This window comes from Passer montanus, unplaced genomic scaffold (genome assembly GCF_014805655.1).
Source record: "Passer montanus isolate IOZ18808 unplaced genomic scaffold, ASM1480565v1 scaffold74, whole genome shotgun sequence".
Classification (NCBI taxonomy): Eukaryota; Metazoa; Chordata; class Aves; order Passeriformes; family Passeridae; genus Passer; species Passer montanus.
In genome coordinates, this window is record NW_024372592.1 from 2,375,558 (window position 1) to 2,395,288 (window position 19,731).

The 19,731-nt window shown below is 38.6% G+C and overlaps 1 protein-coding gene across 4 annotated transcripts in view; it reads right to left on the bottom strand.

The window, feature by feature from the left end:
• Positions 1–2,089: 2,089 nt before the first annotated feature.
• The window catches only part of USP6NL (USP6 N-terminal like), a 112,688-nt gene continuing 95,046 nt past the window's right edge, over positions 2,090–19,731 (bottom strand). For all 4 annotated transcript variants that reach the window (XM_039730906.1, XM_039730907.1, XM_039730904.1 and 1 more), the window contains 4 exons: positions 19,214–19,279; positions 19,027–19,126; positions 16,792–16,944; positions 2,090–5,644 (listed from right to left, as the gene is read on the bottom strand). In XM_039730906.1, coding sequence (XP_039586840.1) covers positions 4,200–5,644; positions 16,792–16,944; positions 19,027–19,126; positions 19,214–19,279 — 1,764 coding nt within the window. In that variant the 3' untranslated portion in view covers positions 2,090–4,199. The remainder of the gene's footprint in view (positions 5,645–16,791; positions 16,945–19,026; positions 19,127–19,213; positions 19,280–19,731) is intronic.

Genomic DNA, 19,731 nt, shown 5'->3' on the forward strand with positions numbered 1-19,731 from the left:
GATTATATTTTCCTCTCACTGAAGTATCGAAAGTGGAATGTTCTCTGCTGGAAATGAAACGGTGGGCGTTTGATGGCATATTTTAAATAGTATTCTTCTTTGTGCATGCAGTGTAATGCCACCCGAGGGGGAGATTAAAAAAAAAAGGCTGCAATTTGCAAGTCCATTTCAAAGTCATATTGAGGATGAAGTGAAATTCAGGATAGGATTCTTGAGAAGAATCTCCCTGGAAAATGCCTATGTACCTCAGGGAAGCTTTGGATTTGCTTCCCCACACTGGAAGGCTGTTCTGTCTTTTGACATTTCAACGTTGTTTACTGTTTGCATCTAATTTTGGAATTATTCTGTGGTTTATTACAATGTTGTATCTTTGACTAGCAATGAGGTACTTCTGTGTTCTGCATCCTCCATGATTTCTAAAACTCTCTGGCTTTTTGCCTTGAAAGTTTACTGATAGTGGGGACAGAACAGTTACTTTTACAACAAGGGATTCATCCTGCTGACAGATATTACAGAGGTAACTGGCATTTACACATCTTGGCCATGAGAAAAACAGGGTTGTCCACTCCAGTCTGGTAATTTTGAAACAACTGCAAACAATATCATGCTTTAAGTAGTGATCAGCAGGTGTAGGAGGGAATACTCTCCTTAGCAGACTTCTGGCTAAACAGGTTTTCTCCTTCCTCTGTGTTGCGTTTCCTCAAGCATTACAGACTAGCCACAGGTGGATCAGGAGAAAGGGAAAGAATTTTCCTGAGGTCATATTCTCTTCCTCAGCTGCCCAGGCAAGTGGATGTTTAGATTCAGATTCATCACCAAATCTGATGCCAGAATCTTCCCCTGGAAGGAGGAGCAGGGACGGCTTCTGTCTTCACTTGCAGTGCATAAAAACTTGGTTATACAGGTAAGCAAGCACCTGGATCCTGCCATCACATCCCACTCACCAAAAAGGTTAAGAGTATCAGAGATACCATCCTCCTTGTCTTTCTTCCATGGCCAGAACAGTTTGTACTGCACAAGACTAAATGCTTCAGTACCACACTGACGTCATTAGATCTAATCTGGCAGAGCATCCAAGTGAAAGGAAAAGCAACCACAGCATATACTCAAGGCCCTTTCTTTCCCCTTTAAATCCTAATTAGTTTAATTTCACTAAATTTTTGCCATACAGAAGTTAGACATGTCTCCTTACTTAGTCTTCTGTGTTCCTCTGTGTTAATTCTCCAAATCCCTACGCTGAATTTCTCACACAAAGAAAGCCATGACAACTAACTTGGACAAGAAACTTACAGTTTATACAGCTCAAAGCAGAGATCTTGGAAAATTATTAAACCTACCATAGGAAGAAAAAAAGGTCTCAAATATTTTATATTGATACTTACCACTCCACTGTTTTCAGATCAAAGAAAGCAGTGACAGCAAAGCTCTTGTGAGGATTTCTAATCCATGACACTGAGATGAGCCCCTCCACAGCAAGGCCCTGGCACAGCTGTGTCTCCCTTCACTCTGCATCATCCAGTGGGTTTTGTTACTGGTATGAATGACAGACTCAAACCTGGCTGTACCTTGAGTCTGCTTTGTCCAGTTAAATGAAATTAAAATGTATTTTGCACTACAGATGACACAAGGCTGGGTTGCTTTTCTTTTAAAAAAAAAACAACTCAACAGCATCCTCCAAATATGTGAGAGACAGAAACTACAGTCAGACTTATTTTGCATTTTGATCGATGCAACTTTGCAAATTCCTTATGCCAAGAATTCTCTTTTAAAGTGATATTGGGTGAGATTATTAGAACAAAACCAGAAAATAATGATCACAGTTTATGCTCCTAGCTTTTGCAAATGGCAAGCTAAGGTTTAGCAGTGTAATAAACTATAATCAATAATCTTGCCACTTCTGCAATAATGCAAAAGGACTATATAGATTTTATCCACATTGCTCAGTCTAAAAATAAACTTGTACAAATTAAATAGGATACATCATATATATACACATGATTCATTTATGAAAAGCAACTATTTGTGCTGAGAATAGCTAAAGTCCAGTCTGGAACTAATCAAATAATTAAGAAGAAAGACAAAACAACATAAGCTTAATTATTATTATTTTAACATGTTAAAAATACAGTCACATCAAAATAGGGTACACAGTTATAAAACTGTTGCAGATGAAATAAGAAAATAGTGTGTATATATTTTATATATAAAAATCTACAGTATTTACTAATGCTGATACATATTTTGGAGCCTCAAGTTGTTTGCACAAATAAATTGTACAGCTTCGTTATGAATTACAGAATCATCATTAAACACCGAGATTATTACATTTAGCCACAATATTATATACATACATTTCTAAGCTGTTGTAAGCAATCAGAACTAAAGTAAGCCCAAGTCATATTTATCTTCACAATTTTAGTTCAAGATTTCAGTGTAGTGCTTGGCTACAGTTACTTCGCTGCAGTTTGCAATTTTTAAAATATAAAATTGCCCAGTTATTAAAAATTACATCAGACACGTTATATACACAAAAAAAAATGTTTTGAAACATACTAAGTAAATGTTACTTCCATTTGTAAAAATTGTTTTACTTCTGTACCTTAAAACTTACAGAGCCAACCTGCAGCAATATTAGGCACTAAAGCTCATTCTTTAAAGGAGAAAAAAAAATAATATCCATTTCTATGTTTTCAGTTAATAAACCTTACAAAACAAAAGGGAACAGGACAACCTTCCAAACTGGTGTTGATACCAATGTTTAGTACTTCAGTATTAGAGAAGTCTCTCTGTTCAGCACTCCAAGGGCCTCTCCTGGTGAGACCCTCCTCCGCCTCAGCTCCTGGGGAGAGGTCAGTGTGTCCTGCAGCTCCATCCTACATCTGCCTCTTCACCTGCTTTTAATTCCACCCCCAATTCACAGTCAAAACAGAAAGGGAAGCATGAAGTAGAAAATGCTGCAAAGACTAATTAGAATTACTTACATCAGCAGGAGTCTAAGGTTCCTGTTAACCACAGTCAGGGTCATTTTAGTGTAGAACACCGTGCAGTGCGAGCACAGCAGCACAAGCCCCACCACAGACAGGAACCCACCAGCAATTTGGGGGAAAAGGGCAAAACACAACAAAATCCTCTCAACAAGGGACACTGCATACTCACACAGCTCAGGGAATGTCAAGCTTGGAGCAAAGCTCAAACTCCTGCGTGCACTTCACAGAGGTGTCAAGGAGCTGTGCAATCCTCTGATACCTGTGAGATTTGGCCCTGCAACCGGTTTGAGTCTGACAGCACAGCATGGCAAAAAGTGAAGGGTGCAGCACCATTTCTGTATCTGGCATTAGCCTCACTGTGCTCCAGTCTTTTGCATATAGAACGACATTCTGAAAGTGGATTTGGGTTAGAAGGTATAAATTCTCCATTTCTGATGCACTTATAAAAAACTCCTAAACACTGCCCTGAATTTAAGCACCATTTCTTAGCCAGATCAGAGAGACATTTTTGGCTATCTGATTTTTCCTGCCTGCTCCTTCCTGCTGAGGAAAATGACAAACAGTAGTCAAAGGAGAGGAAATTAACTCTCACATATGATTAAATTAATAATCCCAAAGCATCTCTCCTGCCCAGAACAGATACTGGGATGCTGAGGCAGCTGTATAAAAATGACAGAAATTCCCATTCAAAATGAATGGCTTCTCAAATAAATTACAAAGAAAAATTAATATGAAATAAAAGTACTTCACAAGCTTTGCCCAAAGTTAAATGCATTTAAATTTAAACTCTTTAGCTCTTTTCCATATGAGTTTGTGTACTGTAAGTGCACACTCACACAGGCGCACACACGCACACATCTGTACAGTGCATTAACAATGTCAGTCAGAACTTTTCAGTGTGTTACAGGTTTTAGGCAGAAGGATTGTAACACGAGTTATTTAAAATGTAAGGAGCGACGACAGCATGAACCACGTGATGTATATGAGCTTATTGCTATGTCTATGTGCATTAGATCACTTCCAGTAGCTTCCATGCAAGTCCAAGAACTCCACCAGCTTTCAACCAAAGTCTGAAACATCTCTGAAATAGTGTCGTTATTTTTGAACTCACACGAGCCATCCACATTTCAGAGAACTGAGGAGGACTACTACTAACACAGTACTGTTCAACTGGTTTTGGTTCTTGCCATTTTACTAAGCACAGCCAGATTCTCAGAGAAGCACAGACTCGTGCACAGACAATCCATCAGTTCTGTTCCGGTAGTGCTGGGCTTGAGCTGATGGGTTTGCATATTGGTACTGTGGGGAACCATTCTCTTCCAAGGCTGGGGAAGTCCTGTATCTCACTGGACTATCCACAGAAACAGCAGGAAGACTGCGCTCTTGTAAAGGTGTTGGTTGAAAATGCTGGTACTTCTGGAAGTTATCCAGGTGGCCTTTGTTGAGGTCCTGGCTCCAGGGCTGCCTGTAGGGCTCGTGTCTGTAGACGTAGGCGGCGTCCGGCCACTTTCTCTCCTCTGGTAAATAATCTGCTGGAGGGATTATGAACTTGACACCTGGGGAGGACCTCGAGTTGCTGGTGTATGCATCAACAGGAGCGACTTCTGTCTGAGCAGGGGCTGGTGGAAGAGCATTTTGGCGACTGGCAGGGTAGGAATTCATTTGCAGTTTATTTGGGGCATAATCTACTGCCATCAAAGGAGCGTATGGCCTTCCAGAGGGGCTGGGTCGATTCCCGTGGTAATGCAGAGCTGCAGAACTTGCATTGCCTATACTGGAAACATGCTTTGGAGAATTCCCATAGTAAGTAGGGGGATTACTATAACCTGGCAGTGGCTGCTTTACATTCATTCCATGGGATGGACCATCAGACTGAGATGCATATTTTGGAGATCTGGGTTGTGAAGTGAAAGTGTAGTTATTGGGTATTTTTAATGGAGCTGGTATTTTTTCTGTTTGCTTTCTTGGACTATTAGAAAATGCTACATGCCTAGGACTTTGTGGATGAGCTCTCTCAAGCATCTCTTCAACAACATTCTCGTCCTCAGTTTCATCCTCTGAAACATTGTCATACTGAGAAGCATTAGACCCTCGCTTACCTTCATCAGCATCCAAAACCCTCACCTTTTGCTTTACATTCAAAGGCTGCATTTCTCCAGGACTTGGTGGTGGGCCCAAACCAGAATGGTTTACTGGCCTCCCTTTCACCTCTGCAGTGAGTTTCATTGTCTTTTCCATTATTTTGATATCAGACGGTTTATTCCACTTAGGTACAAATTCCCTTCTTGTATTGGAAGTAGCATTAGAATTCTGATTAGCAGCTGCATTATTGTATAGACTTGAGTTGTCTTGCTCTGCTGGCTGAGGCTTTTTTCTGGTGTCCACCTCATTCTTAGGCAAACTGTTTTGTGTCTCTACTGGTCGAATCTTTTGCTGTTTTAATGAAGGTTTCTTTTCCACAGAATTCATTCTTTTTCGGTCATTTGGTGAACTTTCTGGTTCTTCTTCTGTGGATGGTCTTCTCTCTGTCCTTTGTCTTGCTGCTTGTGTACCAGTACTGTTCTGTCCATTAAGCATTGGAGTGGAGTTAAGCACAGAAGGCAGAGGTCCTGATGGAATCTGCCCCAGTGGCTTCTTGGGAAATTCATCTTCTTTACCTAAAACAAGAACAGGAATAACATAAAGTCACATTTGTGCAAAAGCCTTCTTTGATCTGTTTGTCATGCAAGCACAAATAGCTAGAAATTAACTGGGCCTCCCTCTGGGTCACGATTCTGCTGAACACCTCAAAGATTCTTCTATACACTGACACAAACACAGATTTTCTTTAGCCTCTTATCCCAACCCATTATTGCTTCCTACAGCTGATGCAATCTCACCAAGATTTTGCTCTATCATGACACTGCTGAAAAAAAAACCATTTTCCTAGATGGCATGTTGGTTACAGTACCAACTCTGTAAGGAACCCTCCTCACATTGTTACATTAAGCAAAATACTTTGTCTACTTTAAAAATCCTTCCCAATATCACTCTCTATTTGATTGCTTTCCATTTAGTCATCCTTTAATGTTCACCTCTAGCAAGCCACATCATCAGGTCCTCCCTCACAGGCACAAAGTTCCCAGATGACATCTTTGAACTGTCTCTCACTTCAGTTTTTGGGTGGACCTCCTCATTAACATCTACACAATTAAGACCTTGTTCCCCCTAAACCCTTTCCTGCCTAGAAATTTCATCCTCAGTATGAAAAACCTCCAGTAAAAGGCTCTGTGCACAGAATCTTTTTTCAGTTCAGCTTTTTATCAATACAGAACAACTGAAGCAGCTGACACCACCACTGGCTACGTCATGGTTTCAATTGAGTGTTCCATGGGCGGGTTTTGCAGGACACAAGGACATCATTTACACAACAAGGACACAAATGGAAACTTCTCCCAGACTGGAGCTCAACACACTGCAACAGCCAGTGGTGAACATCAACAATGTGGGGACTCGGAGCAACCCACAGTGACATACAGAAACAGTGAATAAGTGTTTCATGGCTCCATGCTGCTCACAGGACAATTCACATCAAATTTTCTACTGCAATCCTTCTCCTTAGCAGTCAACGCCCTCCATAATCACAGCAAAAGTATTTTATCATATCTACTTGCATATAACTTATCCAATTGTGTAATCCATTACTTTCCCATTATAAGAAGAAAAGGTCATGCACTTCTTATTAAATGTATTAATCTAGATTTAATTCATTTGATGTTCAGCATTTAAAAAAAAAAAAACACAGAAGTTTTAAAGTCAGCATTACCAAACAAGTCCTATTCACTGTGTATCTATTTATAAACAGAAGCTTTTGTAAGGAGGAAAAAAAAATGGCTACCCTTGCTTAAATGCTATGCAAAATAAATTATATAAATGGCTGTTGGTAAAAATAATTTTGTCTAATCCCTGCTTCTTCCTAAGGCAAGGACTGTAGAATCTCCTCCCATCAGAGATCAGAGAGTTAGCACGTCACTTTCTAGCTATTTGAAATTTAAATTCTTTTTGTTTGTCTTTAAGGGTTCACAGGAGTGAAAACACACAACTGTCTCTGCCTGACAAGGGCTGTACTTACAAGTGAGCTATGTTCATTTATACAGGCAGGAGCAGGAGCTCAATCTTTGATGAGTGGTTCATGATACAGATACACTGAGGAAAGCCAGCAGCCAAGGTGACTGTTATTTGTTATAACAGCTAACAAACTACCAGCACGGATCAGTTGCTATATAAACAAAAGGAAAACTCTGAGTTTGAGACAGCCAGGCCATTGCAGGAGGACAGCAGAGAAGAACACAATGGTGCCATCACCACAAGATAACTAAATAAATCAACTTAATAGAAACAGCCTAGATTTGCCAAACAATTAAACTAGTGTTTTCTTGATTTTTCCTTGTAAGTGCCAAAGGTCATATGGAAACCAAAAACCCACCCTTTGCTTCAGAAATAACTTCAGAAACCTCACTTCACACACAGCAAACACGGTGGGGCCAGCCTCAGCACTAGGCTCCAATGAGTGGCTCTTGCAATTCCAAGTGTGATGTTTGGTCTCTTTCCATATGGGCCCCCACTATTCCCAAATAAAATCTGGAAAACAGGGCTCAGACCTGCACCCCCCAGCAAAGGAATGCTCCTCCACTGGAAGAACAGATGATGGGACAAAGGAAGGAGTTGCATGGATGCTGTAAAAGAGGTGATGTAACAGCTCTGCAATACACTGACTGCTACACCAGCCTCTCCAAAATTGTGCTTTAGTCTTTATGAATAGGAGTTCACTTTCTGAGCTTGCTTCGGTTTGGCAAGAGAGATTGTATAATTTAATTCCATCTGCATCCTCAAATACACTGTTAGGCAAAGCTGAAGATCTTGTCTCCTAAATAAAAATGAATTCTGTATATAATAAATATTCCTGATACTTAAACTGGCAGTGCTTTCAGTCTTACTAATCTTGAATGTGCAAATAGAATGAAGTCTGCATTAAGAAACAATACTTTGGTACATACAAAATACATACCAAAAACCTGCCATCTAAATCATACAGAACTAATCTTTATGGGCTTCTAATCCATTTACAGTCTCCAGGAGATCCAAAGTAGTTATGGAATAGCACAAGAAAATGGCTCTGCAGCATCACTAAGGTATTTAATTTCTGTCCTTGTATAGAAGACATGTTTTAGAAAAAGAGTTTACTCTCTTCCACACTTTAAGTTAAAATATTCCAGTCATATATATAAAAACCTGAAGACCAGTTTCTCTGGTAGCTGCAATGCTTCCTTCATTTGCCCAGGGTCATCAAAAGCATGAACTGATTTATTTTCTCCCAGCTTTTACTCTAAGAAATGTCTACAGAGCAATAGGAGATCCTTTAAATATACTAGGTTGCACTACAGAAGTCGGGTTTGTGTGAGGTTTTGGTTTTTAATTTCACACACTTAAGGTTTCCTAATTACCATTAAGCTCTAATAACCCAAGTGAGAATACTGCAGACATTTTTATTGAATTCTATCAAGGCTGCTTTGTGTCACCTTTCTTTCTCATTTCAAGGTAAAGGAACACCCTATGTGGGCTGCATGGTCTAGATGATGTATCCTGTAACATGAATTACAGCTGTAAAATGATTGTCAGAGAAATTTTGCCATGTCTGTAGTGAAACTGTTAGAATTCAACATTAATTCACATCCTGAGCAACAAGGAAAGTGTTGCAAGAGAATAATTCATTTAGAAGAAAACCTCTGCATTTTAACAGCACGATCCTGTGTTTACAGGCTGGTAACACCAGAGCTCAGTGCTGTCAGGGAAAACAAAATACAGAACAAGGAGAATGTGTGGAAGAAGGCTCAGTGGGAAAAAGAAGAAATACAGATTAAACCTCAGCCACAGGACTTCCACAAAACTTGTTTTAACTTGACCTTGGATGCCAACAAGGGGCACTGGCTGCTCAGTCACCCACATCTGCCTGTGGAACTAAACAAGGCCACATTGCTGGAGGTACCAACTCAGGAGTCAAGGCCACCAGAACAGGACTTATTCTGGTTCAAAGGTGCTCCACTGATCACCTCCAGCCATAAAAATCACTAGGAGGAAAGGAATTGTGTAAGGATCTATGATGTTACATCAAAAAAAATCTTACAAACCAGTAACCAGTCATCTTCTAAAGGAAATTTTCTGAAACTGCAAAATGGCTACTTAATTCTAATTTAAGTGTACAAATCATATATAAATACTCACACAAACAGAGTTGTCACTTCCAGTGAAGTGAGAACTTCAAAAAAACCACCCAAACCAACTCCTGAGGTTCCAAAAAAGTTCACAAAATAAGCAAGTAGAGGATAACCAAATTACCACCATGCACAGGACTACAATGGGACACTCTTCAAATGCACAAAGAGCATGCTAACTGTGTTTGGGAATGCTTTAAGAAGTCCACTATCAGCAGTAACAGCAAGAAACCCATGATGCTGCATGCTAGCAAGAAAGAAAGGAAAAAAGATAATAAAAGCAAAAAGCTGAGGATAAAAAAAAACATAATGCAAAAGCAAACAAAAGAAACCAAGTCACAACAAACATCTCTACCTGAAGAGGTACACAAACAGCTCGCCAGACAAGCATGCAAAAGCACCAATTCCTTCAAGTCCCATTTCTTTTATCTAACATTTTTCCACTCCAAATCTGCCTAAAGCCTCACACACAGCTCTCAACCATCTCCTGCACTACTTCAATACACTCACTGTTCAAACTCCTCAGATTTGAGCAGGAAGGAATTTTAGCTGGATGTTTTAAAGGAAATTCAATTGAGTATCTGTTTGTGTTGCTGATCCAAGATCTGAGTTAATTCACTGTCTGGACATACCTGTCTGACTGAGAAATGGAGAAATTGCCAAATTCTACAAGAAGAACTTTTGTGACAAGTGCTTTTCTATACAATCTGTGATGTTTACATACAAGAATTGAAAGCATTTTAAAACCAGAAGTTAAGACAAAGCTGTCTAGTTCAGCTGTGACTGTTCTGACCTGTACAACAATCAAAATGTCCCTTTGTCCTCTGAAGCAATCTGGGCAATGAGATTCTTCCCAAGTTGCCAGTATTCCTGTGATATATGGATGTCTCTACTTTCATCTTTCTCTCCTTCCTTCCTTCAACAGAGTAGGTTTCTAGACTAGTAGGTTTACTGGCTTTTCCCAAAAACAAACATTATAATAGCTTGTATCAAAGTTTACAGAGCAGGAGCTATAGATTTTCTGGTTTTCCTTTTAAAAAAAAGGTAGTGATTTAGTTTATTTCTATGCAATATAGCATAAAGTAAGCAAACAACAAAGGAAATATGGTGAAAAATGGGTGAGGAAGGAGAGCAGTGGAAGTAGAGGGAGACAACTTAAGCAAAACAAGAACAATCAGGTGCTTGTTTGTTGCTGGCAAACATATTCCCTGACATGAAAAGGAGCAAAGCAAATATGAGCAGATCTGACTGTTCCCCAAAAGATAAGAAAGACAAGCCATATTAAAGAAAGTTTGCCTCTCTTTACTTCCTCCTGCTCAAACAAGCCTTGGCCACCACCCAGTGGAAGTCGATCTCCACTACAAGACTTTTACAGATAATTGCTTCAGGAGGCACTAACAGCCTCGTGCATCGAGTAGCAGACATATAATTGGAGTAAAGTGCTTTAAGTGCTCTCTCCGGTGAATAACAGTCTAGTCCTTAATTTCAGCACCAGAATACATGCACTTTGACTGTTCTAACACAATTTTCAAAGATAGTAATGGTCATAAAAAAAAAAAAAACCTCTTAAAATGACAACTTGAAATTTTGTGTTTATTTTCGACCAGTGACATCCCATCTTCTTCAGTTTACAAGACCAAGAGAATTTTAAAGAAACTTGAGTGCCTGCACTAGAAGCTCTAGCTGCTGTCTGAAAGTCAACCTCTGCTCCTTCTTCCTTTATATGCCATCACTGGCAAAGGAGCTGCTAAATGAAATACTGCTGGACAACTTGAAGGGAGAACTAAAAGCACTGTTTGCCTCTCTTGCAGCTGTGTCACTTTTATGGTACTGACACTAAGGAAAACTTATTTTATAAACATCTGCATTCAGATAAACAACAGACATCTTAACAGATTTGGTTATTAGCCAGAAGATACAGGTGATCAGCTGCACATCTGTAAGGTGCCCTCGCAAAAAAGAAATTTCTAAAATTAACCACTGCTTTACATTCCTAATTCCACATTTCTTCCAGAAAATGTACTTCCTTGAAAAGTCAGTTTTAAATAGCAATGTGAACAATGACCAACACAACTATTTGGATCATGTGTTTAAAGATCATGCAAGTTTGAAACAGTAAAGATTTTTAAATGATGCAAAGCCAAAGTCTAAAACTGCTAAGGATATATACTAACTGTATTAGTATAACTCCACATATTATTTTAGTTCATAGTATTGTAAAGTAGTTGCATCACACAAGAAACAAGGCAGCAAAAAATAGTTTAGTTTATTAAAGCATGAAGTGCATTGTCTGAAATAGCTACTTGTGTGTTCTTGAAGGACAAGAGAAAAATCCAAAATTCCTCTGAAACAAAACACAACCAAAAGAAAGACACCATCAGAAACAGGAAAGTCAAGCTGATTTACATATTTATATTACTTTGGCTGCCAGAAGGCTCATTAACAGCAGAGAACAGACATTATTTAATAGATTACTGAGGTAGTATACATTTCTGCACTATGACTAAAGACTGTGTAAAATAGATCATTGAATAAAAAATACTGATAATAAATTTAGTAACTTCAAAGATAAATATCAGATAAACATTTTAAAATTTATGGCAAATGCAAGATTCAAACTTTTCTAGTTCTCCCCGAATACAGAAAAGATTGGGAAAACTAGAAAAACTGTAGTTTAAAGCTGATGTTAATCACAAGGACACAGGCAGATTCCAAATTTGCCGATAATGCTTTAAAATTAAGGTACAAGACCTCTGTCTTTGATTTAAGGCCTTCAGCTGCTGCAAAGTCTATTAAACTTTCAGTCATAAAAAACCAACCCAGGAGTCCCCTGCCCACCCTTTTCAGGACCCTTATATTAAAACACAGGTGAGAATCTGTCTCAAGAACAGACCTGAGGGGCTTCACACCTTGAAAATGGGCCTGGCTGTCTTGTTTACAAAACATTGGATTAATAAACTATTTTCAGCAACATATTTTTAATATGGAACTTCCACTGGTAAGCACTTCTGTTTATTAAAGTCAGACACTATAAAAATCTATCCATATATAAATATTGTTTATTAAGCATTGCATTATTCATGTAGTCCTACAGGAAAAAATTACAGCAAAGCTAGAAATTCTATCCATATCTTGTGAGCATTTATAGAATTTAGCTGCTGTTTCAAATAACAGACAAGGAAAGAATTTGCATCAAGGAATTTTGGAAATCAATGGTGTATACCAAAAATATTTTTCTCATTATGGTCCTAACATCACCCTTGAATTAAGGAAGAGATTGTTGAATTTACATTGGATCTGACTCCAGTAGAAGATGTAAATTCACACAGATTTAGGTGAGAGTGCTCTTCAAGAACCAGCCATGGTGTGGACATCTTTTATCCCATTCCAGGCAATCCAGAAAATACCAAATGCCTTTTCTTCTTTTTGAGGCTGGGTCAGAGAAGTACCTTCAAGGACAGTTTTTATGTACAGCTGTCACAGCCTCTTTTCTCCAAGGTCTCAAAAACCCCAGCTCCCCAGTCAGGTGTGCTTAGCACACAGCCCCCTGTCTCCAGAGCCGTGGGAATAGAGGGATGCCCACCTTGGGTTGTAGGAAAAGCACTGGAGCTCCAAACCACCCTCTGGAGCTGGGAGTTGCTATGGGCCACCCTGCACTGGTCAGCACTCAACTAGGAATCAGCAGAGAAAGGAAGAAAAGTCCATGGCCTTCTTTAAGTAAAACAGCCATGGTAAAAACAGTGCCAAACACTAACACCCAAAATTAGCAAGATCCCTGAACATCCATCTCTTCTGGCTGAGCATTTTAAGGGCTTTGTCGGAGAGAAAATATTAAAAAAGTCCCTTCCTTCTCTGCTCTGAAGGGAACAAGGAGCTCCTTAATTCAGAGAGAGCAGCCATGGAGGAAGTGAGCCAGAGAAAGCTACATCAGACATAAATAGACATCCACTTTAAAGTAACACAAAAGTTATTACCTCTTCTAATATCCTACTGCAGCTTACCCTACTAGGGCAGGAAAATCTATACAGCCTAACAAAGGATGCCAGATGGAAAATTCCACTGAGCTTAATTAGCTCACTGCTATTCCTGGATGACTGATACTGATGCAACTGCAAGATGAAGACTTTTTTTTTTCTTGATCCTAACATGCATTTTTACTTTAGCTCTTAAAGGTGTAATTTTTGCTCAGCGTAAAAAAAAAAGGTACAAGATAGGAAGCAGTGCTTTGATTTCAGATGAGAAAACTAAAATAAACATTTTCTCAGGCTACAGTGAATACTTAAATGAGCACGCTGGTATTTTTTGTGGCTGTATCACCTCTAATAGTTTCATATGTTTTAGATGAAATTAGAAGAAAAACAGTGAAATTCAAGGTAGTAAAGAGAGTAGAGCCAGACAGACATTTGCATGGAGGTTCCATGGCCAGGTTTTGGCCTGTGGGAGGGACCCCACCCCGGAGAAAAGGAAGAGTGTGAGAAGTCCTCACCTTGGGAGAAAGAAGCAGCAGAAACAATGGAAGATGAACTGACCACAACCCTAATTCCCTGCCCCCTGTCCTGCTGGGAAGAAGGAGGTGGAAAAAAAATTAGGGTGAAGTTGAACTCACAAAGAAGGGAAGAGTGGGGGAAGGTTTTTATTAAGGTTTTGCTTCTCACTATCCTACTCTGATTTAATTGATAATAAATTCAGTTAATTTCCTCAAGTCAAGTCTGTTCTCCCCATGATGGCAATTGCTGAGTGATCTTTCCCTGTCTTTACATTGATCCAGAAATCTTGTGTTGTTTTCTCTCCTCTGCCCAGCTGAGCAGGGCACCTGGTATCTTATCAACAACACATGAGCAAAGCTGAATGTCTAGAGAATGTTCAAAACCTGAAAAAGAATACTGCTTGAAGACAGTGATCAATAAAACCAAAATTAGGAGAGTGCAGAAAACTTTAAAAAATAAAACCAAAGGCTTATTAAATTCATACCAAGAACAAATGAGGCAGACTCACTCAAGTAATAAGAGCAGACAAATCAGCTAGATTCCCAAGGGTTAGGCTGAAGGCATCTTATTTTTAGTCTGTGAAAGGTTAAATAATGTTCCCTTCCACCCCTAGCAAAAACATACCACACAGAAAGGCTTGCCCAGGTTAATCTGAAATCAAGAAGGAAAAAGCTCAATTCCAGCACCAATACACTTCACTTTGGCTTTGCTCTTCCTGTTTTAAAATTAAACCTTCTCATTCATGTTCAGGGGAAAAAAACCAACACACAAAAAACATTTTGTTACTGATTTTTCTTTAGCTACCAAAATTAAGAACCAGTGTGGCTCAAACACTTAGCATGCTGTCAGCTCACTGTATCAGAAGTTACACCTAAGTGTGCATGGTGTGAAACCAAACAGCTGCATCCCACTGCCAAAGTGTCTCAGGAAGAAGACACAGCCACCATTCCTTGCTGCTGGTATCCACAAGAAGACTCAGTGAGTCTCACATTTTCTGTCACAAGGGGAGTGACTCTTATGTCACCTAAATCCTCCTTGAATTTTCTGTGAAAATCCAGACTATTCTCAAACTTTCATCTGAAGACATTTTATGTTCTACCAAAACAAAGGCCTTAAAACAAACAAGTTAGGAACAGATTTTTTGCCTTCTGCATCAAGAAAGTTTCCAGTAAATTCTGTATTTTCCATAGAAAATCTCAATATGACTTAGATGCATGTGAATTTCTAGGCTCTAAGATACACTAACTCCATCAAGCAGCAAACTACAAAAATCTTTCCCAATTCTTCCCCTACCACTGCCTTCTGCATCAAGAAAATTTTCAGTAAAATCTGTATTTTTCACAGAAAAATCTCAATATGACTTACATGCATGTATTTCAGATACACTTACTCCATCAAGCAGCAAACTACAAAAATCTTTCCCAATTCTTCCCCTACCACAGTTTTATGTGGAACTTTTCACTGATGAAATTTACCACATCCATAAAAAAATCTATGTGTCTACAGACAAGTGAAGCTGTTGGGATAAGCCCTCACTGTTCAAACATAACCATGGAGAGCTCAGTACATGTGGAACTTTTCACTGATGAAATTTACTTTACCACATCCATAAAAAAAATCTATGTGTCTACAGAGAAGTGAAGCTGTTGGGATAAGCCCTCACTGTTCAAACATAACCATGGAGAGCTCAGTATTTAGGACTGAACAGAAAGGACTCCTGTGATTTATCTCTTTGTAACATGGTGCTGTGGCACTGATGCTGAAGGACACAGCTGCTCAGATTTGTCACCCACTGCACAAAACACCTGAGACAGCACCTGGCTGAAGTGTGGGGACAAAGAGCAACTTCTGAAGAGAAAGTCAAAACTGAAACTCAGCTTGGGGAAAAGGATGGAGAGGTGGTAGAACAGAAATGTTGTGGTGAGATAGGGGAAGCAACAGATGAAAAGGGCAGAAAGTAGACTTAGACCTGTTGTGGGTGGAAGAAGTTCTGCTGGACAGATTGTACAGAAATTCAGGAACAAGGCAAAACACAGGAATAGGAAGCAAGAGAAATGGGAACTCTGAGAAGAAGCAAAATAAGAAACAAATACACAGGAAGTGTTTGTACTGGATAGGAACAGATCTGAAGAAGCAGGTGAAACAGGTATTTACCTGTGATGAGGAGATCTGACACAGCCCAATACTACATGCAATAAATAATGTCAACAGAAACAAAAAAATTAAGTTCATTAATGAAAGAACAAATTATCACAACAATGCTACACAGGCAAACTTTATTCTGACACTTCTTAACTTCTGAAAGCCAACCACAGCAACTTAATAAAGTTACTTCAAGGCAAATTCTGCCATGTTTGTAATTTTTTTTAAAACATTTTCTCACATACTTTTCTACAATTAGCAAGGATAAAGTAAAAGTACTCTGAGTAATCACAAGAAAAATTCTAATTAAAAACTATGGAGATAGGGATAGAAAAAAGAATAGAATCTTGAAGAAATCCTATACATTTCATAAGTAAGGTCACATGAAGCAACCATCTCTTATCTGGAACCAAAAAGCACAAAGGCTAAAAAGAAATAATGAAAACTATGCCATTAAACACCCAGCAAGTCTATCACTTGCAAAAAATTACAAATCTGGATTTGACAAACAGAAGAAGCTATTTGGCCTGAAGTTTGGTCCACGTCTAATCAATCTACAAAACATTCTGGATTTTCTGACAATGCAGTGTTTCAGACACTTTGAAACCTTGATATCAGAGCCTCTATCTGAAAGGTTTTATAAATTCAAGTTAATAAAATTACCAGAATATGGTATTTTTCCACAGTGCTTTGCCATTACCTTAAAAACAATAAACAAAACACCAAAAGAAGAGGAAAATTCATGAAAGGAAAAGTGGTGATTTTACACTGTAAAATATTTTTGGGTAAAAACTCCCCAAATCTATGCAGTGATGAAGAGGAAAATATTTGCACAGTTTTCAACAGCATTAATTAACATTTAAAAAATTACCAATGTGTGAATAACTCCAAATATCTAACTCTGCATATTTGCAAGTTTCTTACCAGCTACTGGTAAATCCAGCTTTGCTCGTTTCAATTCTGTTATAGAATTTTGGAGCTGCTCTATTACAAAGTCATCTTCATAGAAGAAATCCTTGGCTAAAGACTCCTGCAGAAATTCTACAAGCTCTTCCATTTGTAATTTCATCAGATGCTCTATATAAGGAGAAAATATTACATTATACATTAAGACATCTTGATAATGAACACTCAAAAATGTACTTTAGTCATGAGGTGCTTTTGTTTTCAAAGTAGAATGAAAAACACTTGATAATTAGGCAGATAACAGATTTCTTCAACTAGAGATCTAAAAATACATTAAAAAATTCACTTGCAAGTCACCATGGAAAGCCTTTCTACACATTATTCTTTACTTAGGACTGTTTTTCATAAAGGGGCACCTTCACAAAACTAACTGCAAGTCACCCTCCTTCAGCCTTCTCATGCCCAACAGCTTCAGGCCTTTATTTGTCAGCCTGCATCCTCAGCTTACAACCACTGCTGAGGATCTGTACAACAGACATCATCTCTCTTATTAGGAGCTCTGAAAAGCAGATAAACATTTTAAAAATCCCTATTCACAGCACCCTCACAACTGAATTAACTCCCAATGAAATGATAATGGCAGTTCACACTTCAGAACCATTGCTTCAGGCTCTCTGAAAATTCAGGTCATATTTTGAAAGTCATTTTACAATTATCAGGTCATTTTTGTTTCCCTTTTAACACAGCAGTAAGGCCATGTGGATTGCGAGGCTGTAACTGCATATCTAAGTCTCTTTTTTCATCATTTGTACACCATCAAAAGTTTCAGATGTATCATTTCAATATGGAAACCTTAAAAAAACTGTTTTGGTGCTGTAATAAAAATGCTCTTGGCATGTATTCCACAATGACACTGACTGAATACCTATACCATCCATGTTTTTGAGGGTAGACAAGGAACTGGAAAACAAATCAGAATCTGTCTTCTGCCAGCTTCTCTGCCAGCCCTCTCATCTCCTCTGCTGCCTTGAGGTTCTCTCAGTGTTTGATCATGGAGGAAGTTGCTGTATACTTGCTTAGCAAGCAAATTCACACTGAGTCTTTTTCCTCAGGTCTTCCCATTAAATGAGAGGTGAATAAAAACAAAATGAAATCAAGTAGATATCTATTTGTAAATTAAGAAGAGAAACAAAAACGTTGAGCCTAATGATTTGCCTCTAAATGTTTAGCTTTCTCAAGTGGAATAATGTAGAAGGTAACCTGTTCCATTTTTCAAAGTTTATGTTTATGAACAAACTAATGAATTCAGCCCAGTGAGACAGTGAGGTAGCATCACCTCAGTTCAAGAAGGATAAACTAGTAAGGAAATTGAAACATTGATTCTATGAGCTAAGCAGGAGTGTCTCAAAGTTGAGCCACAAGGTATCATCCTTAGAAATGCTCAAATCTATTTAGAAGCCACTATCCACCCTCAAAAGTTTTTTGGGTCCTTGGAATTTTAGGATGCCAAGTCACTTTGGGGAACCAGGCACAGATGCTTTAGACAGTTCTGTCCAAAAGCTCAAATTTTACTTCACCCAAAGTCAAGAGATGAAGGAGAAGGTCACACAGGCAGACTAAAAAAACATTCTGGATTTTAATTACATTCTTGGACAAACAATGGTATAAAGTGACACAGACTGGTGATTCCTTGCTGCTGAGGTATTTGCTGGTAGATTTTCAGCACTTAGTGGCACAGTCTTGATTATTTGTGTGTTTTTTGATTAATTTAAATCCTGTGGCTAAAGAAGCCATTTCCAGACCATGAAACTATCACACTTTTCCCCACTGTTTAGTCAGCAATACAACTGACTTCAGGTCCAAATAACTTTCTTACTCTAATAAATACTTCTTTTTTACAATCACACTGCATTAGGCCCAGCTAAGATGGAGTTAATTTTCCCCACAACTGCCCTGATGTCTGGAAAAATCCATCTTGTTTTCCCCTTCCCCAAGTCCTGTTGAAGAGGAGAGGGATGGAGCAGCTTGGTGGGCACCAGGATCCAGCCAAGATCAACCCACAACACACACACAACTATAAAGCTAAGATTTTTAACTTATTGTGCATAAGGAATTAAAAATATCTGTCAGAAGCAGCATAAGGCACGTGGGAAACTAAGATTTTTACACATTAAGGTCAAACTACACAAAATGAGAACAAAACTAGCTGAAACTCTGTTTAGGTTTCAAAGGTTTGACAGATTTCTTTCTTACTTCTGTGCAGTTTCAGAATTGTGTAAGACATAGCAGTGAGAATCCTCTCTCCTTCAAGTATGTAGATATCCCATATCCTGAGGCTTAATGTAAAGGGAGTCTGCAATGACAGAATCAGGCAATGCTGTGAAAACAGTCTGCCCCAAGTCACAATTAAAAACAGCAACAGAAAGAAAAACATACTCACACGATCAAGAAAACACTGAAAAAACCACTTGGTTGTGTAAAAGCTGGTGGGCATATCCTGGGAGTCCTGCAAACAACACAGAAGTTGAAAAATACTTTCAAAAATCCAAGTAATGCCTTGCATTCTCCATGAAAAAACATTTTTCCCTTGAGGCTAATGTACTCAATAGTCACTATAAATAATTAATTTAACTATATAAGACACTGTTACTTCAATCCAACAGAGGCAAATTCTGGTTTTTATAGCTTTTCTTTGTTAATTTCACCACCTGAAGAACATGCACTTAGAGGTGCTAAAGTATTAATACATCCTAGACTTTTATCATGTTTTTGGGACAGAGGTAGCAGAGGATAAAATCCTCTCTCAAGAAAATAAATCCGTATTCTGGAGTAACCCAAGTTCAGGCACTGGGTCCATAAAGTCTTTCATTTCTTTGTAGCAAGGCTGACAATTCATGCCCAAGACTGAAAGGACTTCCTTACAAAAATACATATCCACCAGAAATTATTGGAAAACAA